At 40.9% G+C, this 7,028-nt stretch overlaps 1 protein-coding gene across 1 annotated transcript in view; it reads left to right on the forward strand.

The window, feature by feature from the left end:
* LOC112230014 (histone-lysine N-methyltransferase 2B) overlaps positions 1 to 6,385 on the forward strand; it is an 85,965-nt gene extending 79,580 nt beyond the window's left edge. The window contains exons 31-37 of the mRNA XM_024396231.2: positions 885 to 1,042; positions 1,215 to 1,346; positions 2,557 to 2,809; positions 3,034 to 3,147; positions 3,244 to 3,327; positions 3,458 to 3,587; positions 3,947 to 6,385. Of these exons, the coding sequence (XP_024251999.1) occupies positions 885 to 1,042; positions 1,215 to 1,346; positions 2,557 to 2,809; positions 3,034 to 3,147; positions 3,244 to 3,327; positions 3,458 to 3,587; positions 3,947 to 4,222 (1,147 nt within the window). The 3' untranslated portion in view covers positions 4,223 to 6,385. The remainder of the gene's footprint in view (positions 1 to 884; positions 1,043 to 1,214; positions 1,347 to 2,556; positions 2,810 to 3,033; positions 3,148 to 3,243; positions 3,328 to 3,457; positions 3,588 to 3,946) is intronic.
* Positions 6,386 to 7,028: the final 643 nt, after the last annotated feature.

The following is a 7,028-nucleotide window of genomic DNA, read 5'->3' on the forward strand; positions in this document are numbered from 1 at the left end:
GACAGCATCCAATGCATATAATACATTGCCAGTCTTAACATGTTATACTGCAGTGTAACAGTGTCCATTGCCAATATATTGCTATTGGATAGTGTCCATTACACATGCTATATTGTCAGTGTGAACATGCTCTTCTGCAAGTTGACAGTGTCCATTGTCAATGTATATCCATAAGGATGTTGAATCAACACCAATGAGAAATTCTGACTTCCTATGATGAAACATGACAAATATACCTTCTAGGTTGATTCAAGGCTTAACATAGTGATATATAATTTGGTCAGTATATAGGCCATCTCGACATTATATATGCCATTTGTACACGGTTCACTGACTTTTGGGTTCGGAAGCCAACTTCCTATGATCATATATGGCAAATGGACATAACATCCTGATTTATTACTTTCAATACCTATATATGCCATTTGGACATGGTTCTGTGACTTTTGGGATCAGAACCCGACTTCCTATGATCATATATGGCAAATGGACAAAACATAGGCCTTATGACAACTTGCATAAAATAGGAAAAATCTATGTCCATATGGTTCCTATATATGTATAATTGACCAAAATTGAAACACTTTTTACAAGGTTTTAAAATTTTGAAGATTTCATTCTTGAGACCTGACTTTCAGGTAGCACTAAACCACCTTTTGGCTTTTTGGTTTATAACACTCGGCATTTGACATGTTCCACTTGCAATATATTTTTGACCAACAGCTGCCCAATTGAGTGGTATTTGCAATTGTGTATATGGTTGGCCCAATGCCAATAAGATCCCATTCATTTTTGTCCTTTTCATGGGGGTCTTCCCACCTTCAGTAGAATAGGGATATCTAAACTCTTAATATAACACCATGTCTGTGTGTCCTGTCTTATAGACCACCTCCCATACCTCAGATGGCATGTCAGCCCAACCGCACTCTACGTCCACCCAGCAGCAGCAACACCACTCAGAGTAGCAGTAACATCCATGGGAAAACCCACGTCTGGGTCAGTGCCCGCCATGGAGATCTCTCTGACTGGGGCCCCTACTCAGGTGGGCAACATTGTATACATTCAGCATTGAGCGGTTTTACTCTTAAAACAAACAAAAAACACCCAAAACCAATATTTGACATTTATTCTGAATGTTAATAAATATTTCTCATTTATGATTTTTTTTTAAATAAATGTAACCTTCCTGTCTTAACACACTTCAAACCTCTCAGGTTTCAGCTCTGACGAGGACACGTCGCCACCTAAACAGGACAAGACCAGGTTTGTCCACAGGAACCAGCCCCACCTGCGCTTTGAGATCACCAGTGACGACGGCTTCCATGTACAGGCAGACAGCATAGAGGGTAAGAATCTCAGCCCAACTACAGAAACAGTAGCTGTTTAGTTTAAGCTATACAGTGCCTTGCAAAAGTAACTATTTTGCATTACAACCTGTCATTTAAATCGATTTTTATTTGGATTAAATGTAATGGACATACACAAAATAGTCCAAATTGGTGAAATGAAAAGAAAAAATTTGAAGAAAAAATTAACGGAAAAGTGGTGCGTGTATATGTATTCACTCCCTTTGCTATGAAGCCCTTAAATAAGATCTGGTGCAACCAATTACCTTCAGAAGTCACCTAATTAGTTAATTGCACACAGGTGGACCGGGCAGGAAGGGCATTAATCAGAGAGGCATTAATCAGAGAGGCAACAAGAGACCAAAGTTGACCCTGAAGGAGCTGCAAAGCTCCACAGCGGAGATTGGAGTATCTGTCCATTGGACCACTTTAAGCCATACACTCCACAGAGCTGGGCTTTACGGAAGAGTGGCCAGAAAAAGGCCATTACTTAAATTTAAAAATAAGCAAACACGTTTGGTGTTCTGCAAAAGGCATGTGGAAGACTCCCCAAACATATGGGAGAAGGTACTCTGGTCAGATGAGACTCAAATTGAGATTTTTGACCAAGGAAAATGCTATGTCTGGCGCAAACACAACACCTCTCATAACCCTGATGAAGCATGGTGGTGGCGGCATCATGCTGTGGGGATGTTTTTCATTGGCAGGGACTGGGAAACTGGTCAGATTTGAAGAAATGATGGGGATGGCGCAAAATACAAGGAAATTCTTGAGGGAAACCTATTTGTCTTCCAGAGATTTGAGACTTGCAGCTGTAATTGCTACAAAAGGTGGCTCTACGTAATATTGGGGGGGTGAATAGTTATGCACATAAGTTCAGTTTGTCTTATTTCACCCCCCCAAAAATGTTGCATCTTCAAAGTGGTAGGCATGTTGTGTAAATCAAATGATGCAAACCCCCCAAAAACACATTTTAATTCCAGGTTGTAAGGCAACAAAATAGGAAAAATGCCAATGGGGTTAAATACTTTCGCAAGCCACTGTAGCTATTCCTATTTGTATGCAAAAGCATTTTCTATGCAGAATCTGTTGAACTGGCTTTTAAGTACAGGACTAGGCTTAATGTGTGTCCAGTAAACTGACCCTATGTAGTATAGCATTTTATTTTGTTATTCATATCCACCTTTTTTCTCTACTCTCGCTCCCTCAGTGGCGTGGCGAGCGGTGATCGACGGCGTCCTGGAGGCCCGAGCAGGGTTCCATCTGAAGGCGTTACCCCTGGGCGGGGTGATCGGGGCGCGGGTTCTGGGCCTGCTCCACGACGCTGTCATCTTCCTACTGGAGCAGCTGCAGGGTGCCGCCAGCTGTAAACAACACCGCTTCCGCTTCCACCACTCTGACACCCCTGACGACGAGCTGCCCATCAACCCCAGCGGTTGCGCCCGCGCTGAGGTCTACACGCGGTAAGAACCAAGCACTGATGTCTGTGGTTAAAATAGGCATTTTGATGTCTGTTCCATCTTCCATAACTTTCTCTTATTGGAATGTAGAGGTGATTCTCATTTTTAAGCTTATGTAATTCAATCTGAATTTCTATTTTGTAACCTGAATTCTACATCCCCTACATTTAGAACATTACATTACTGTAGTTATGACTAACTCCCTCTCTGCCTCTGTCCGCTCACAGGAAGTCAACCTTCGACATGTTCAACTTCTTGGCGTCTCAACACAGACAGCTGCCTGACATCATGTCGACGCCATGTGAGGAGGAGGACGATGACGTCCTACTGAAATCCACCAGGTTAGACAACTCCACAATTACCATTGAGATCATGCTGTCATTTAATTGTATTTGTAAGTTCTAACCTACAGTATTCTCCATGTTCCCATCTCATAGACGAGCCACCAGCACAGAGCTTCCCATGGCCATGCGCTTCAGACACCTGGAGAAGACCTCCAAGGAAGCAGTGGGGGTTTACAGGTCACTATAAGAAACTATATTTTTAAATGTTCTAATATTATTATGATTACTTTGTCTTGTTGGGGGTAAAATACTTCATACTTTTTTTTCTCTTTCACTGTTTAAAATATATATATTCTCCTTATCCTAGGTCTGAAATTCACGGACGTGGTCTGTTCTGCAAGAGGAACATTGAGGCAGGGGAGATGGTGATCGAGTACGCAGGCAATGTCATCCGTGCGGTTCTCACAGACAAGAGAGAGAAATACTATGACAGCAAGGTTGGTCAACAAAATCACCGGAGTTAATAAAAATGTCTTAAAGCAGTTTACAGAAACTGGTTGTGCTGCGGATGTTTAGGTTGAATACAAAGGAAAATACAGCAATGCATTTAATTTCAGAAAATACAGCTATGCAAAAAAATACAGCTGTGCATCTCATTTCATTCAATAACTAAATATATTTTAACATTTGCGATGATACATTTTAATCTGAGCACTTGCATTCATGATGTGTGGATTTTAGTGTCTCGGTTGTGTATTTGTTGATTTTATAGCTAGCACAAAAAATGTCCCCTTTGGCGGATTAATAAAGTACTATCTCATCTTTGTCTTCTAAAACCCTCTCATCTCCTTGTCAGGGCATCGGCTGTTACATGTTCCGCATTGATGACTTTGATGTGGTTGACGCCACCATGCACGGCAACGCCGCCCGTTTCATCAACCACTCATGCGAGCCCAACTGCTACTCGCGTGTCATCCTCGTCGACAGCCACAAGCACATAGTCATCTTCGCCCTGCGTAAGATCTACCGCGGCGAGGAGCTCACCTACGACTACAAGTTCCCCATCGAGGACGACAGCAGCAAGCTGCACTGCAACTGTGCCGCCAGGCGCTGCCGCCGCTTCCTCAACTAGAAGACCAACCTAGCAAACAGACACCATGTTGGAGTACTTGAATTCTGGGAGACTGGGAGACGCAATGATGTGGTCATAAGGATGGCGTTACCGATAAGTACTGACGAATCGGACCCTCCGATTCAGAACCCTCCGTAGATAGTTTAATTTAAAGACGGACTGATATGACGCTTTTTAATTTAACGTCAGACTGGTGGACATATCCCGGAGTAGGTTTTCCTAAATTCTATGGTGTACCGCTACAGGCATCTATTCTAGGCCTGCAAAGAAACCCAGTTGATTCAGACCTCAGTACTTTAGGCCACTGGTGACATTACACCATCTCATGGGCCACTCGCTTGGTTTGTCTACGTTCTTGAATCAGTTGCCAATGGCCTCTGCTGAAAATTAAGGTAAATATTCCACAGTTGTGGTGCTTATCACCTAGACCAGAGATGAGGTTGATTATGTACTTCATTTCAGTTTGTCATCATTCAGATTACTCTGTTTTAAGAGGAATTCCATGTTATTGTACTGTAGCTATGACAGTACAAGGCTACACTCGAGTTGAGGAGAATACGATTTTAGCACCTTATTTCAATGGCCATAAGCATGAGCATTGCTGTACTTAAAATTTAAAAAGCCTTGTGTTTTTTTTTTTTACTTTGACCCTAGCCACCTCCAGTATACATTTTAGAGCAGCTATATTTTAATTGCCCATGTCAATATTATGGAGACCATTATAACAGAATGTGTCCCAAATGACACCCTGTTCCATACATAGTGCACTACTTTAGAACAGGGCCAATAGGGAATGGGGTGACATTTAGGGCATGGCCAGAGACTCTTATGAGCAGGTTCAGGTTGTTGTTCCTTTTGTTGTACCTTTTGTTGTACTTATATGAAGGTGCTGTTCAACTACCCTAAAGGATACTTTCACTTATGGTTTTAATAAAGGTAGACTCAGCGAAGTGACATTGCTACGATCACCACTGCAGATATTGGGATGCAAGACTTCGATTTCACACAGTCACACACACAGTATGTGCGTACGGGTTAGATTCACGCTGTTACAGCGTGGTAGCCAGGGCACAAAAACAGCGGAGACGTTGAGCCTCACGCTTCAACGCTCTTAGTTGGAAATTGACCTACTATGCTGTTTACTTTCTGCAACTCCGTCATATCGCTGAGTCTACCTTTTAAACTGGTTCTCCACTCATTTCTCCCCTGTACTTGAAATTAGAATTTAATTTCTGTGAAAACATATCTTGTTGCACCCCTCTAGAAAGAAATAATGAAAGATGTTTTTAGTCTGCCAGGTATACTTTTTTTCCACTTGTTTTTGTGACGTTTTGTTCTTGATTATCCAGACTTTAATTACTGGGGAATGTAATCTGGTTTGAGGTGATAACTGCTTTGATAAGTCAACTATAATTTTACAACCCAATTTGTATATGTATTCATGTATATTCATATACATGTATAATCAAAATCTAATGAGAAAAAATGTGGTGATGTCAAATATTAACCTGGTTTATATTCGGTAGTGAACACCCACTAATTTTAAACGGGCATGAAGCTTACAGTACACTACCTGGTCGTAGCCTATGCTCAAATTGTCGTCCTTTACCTTTCTGTGTGTTCCTCTTCTACTTACCTAACAGTGACCAATCCTCTCCCCTGTCTCTCACAGGTATATTACCTCAGTGGCTCACCATTACAATAACTACTTCAGCCAGTGCTTGAGGTGTTGGAACTCTTTTTCTGTTTGTTCTGGCCCCAGTCAAGCACTGACTGTAGTAAACCACGTAGAATGCATGGCCAATAGAGCTTTTCATTCTAAGTGGTATGCTAGTATGGATATTGTAACTTGCTCTTGGTTTGCAACTCATGCTGTGCAACCCCATTTTAGGGCACTGAGCTGGCAGTGCATGCAACAAAGGACACAATCGACATGTTTTGGGTTTGGAAGGGTCTCTGCCCCAGAGTACTGAATAAATGCAGTGTGTTGCCGTAGGACTGTTTATTTCACTGCGTATTGAATGAACATTGTTCTGTTACCTTGACACAAAGCGAACTTTGTCTGTACATAGTTGTATAAAAAAATTCTAAACCTGTTTATTTTTTTCTAAGCACTTTTTTTTATTTATGATATACTTGGCTTAATAAAAATGTTGAAATGTTGGTTTTTGATTGATTCAATATCTATTATATATGTGTATATCTATATATATACGTATCCATATACACACACACTTGTCTGTATATATATTATATATACACACACACACGTCTGTATATACATACACACACACACACGTGTCTGTGTGTATATATATGTGTATGTATGTGTATATATGTGTATATGTATGTACACGTGTGTGTATATGTGTATATGTATGTACACGTGTGTGTATATATGTATATGTATGTACACGTGTGTGTGTGTGTGTATATATGTATATGTATGTACACGTGTGTGTGTGTGTGTGTGTGTGTGTGTATATACGTATGTATGTACACGTGTGTGTGTGTGTGTGTGTATGTGTGTGTGTATGTACACGTGTGTGTGTGTGTGTGTATGTACACGTGTGTGTGTGTGTGTGTATGTACACGTGTGTGTGTGTGTATATATACTTATGTACACGTGTGTGTGTGTGTGTATATATACTTATGTACACGTGTGTGTGTGTATATATACTTATGTACACGTGTGTGTGTGTGTATATATACTTATGTACACGTGTGTGTGTGTGTATATATACTTATGTACACGTGTGTGTGTGTATATATATATGTACACGTGTGTGTGTGTATATATACTTAT

The sequence above is a fragment of the Oncorhynchus tshawytscha genome, linkage group LG31 (genome assembly GCF_018296145.1).
Source record: "Oncorhynchus tshawytscha isolate Ot180627B linkage group LG31, Otsh_v2.0, whole genome shotgun sequence".
Lineage (NCBI taxonomy): Eukaryota > Metazoa > Chordata > Actinopteri > Salmoniformes > Salmonidae > Oncorhynchus > Oncorhynchus tshawytscha.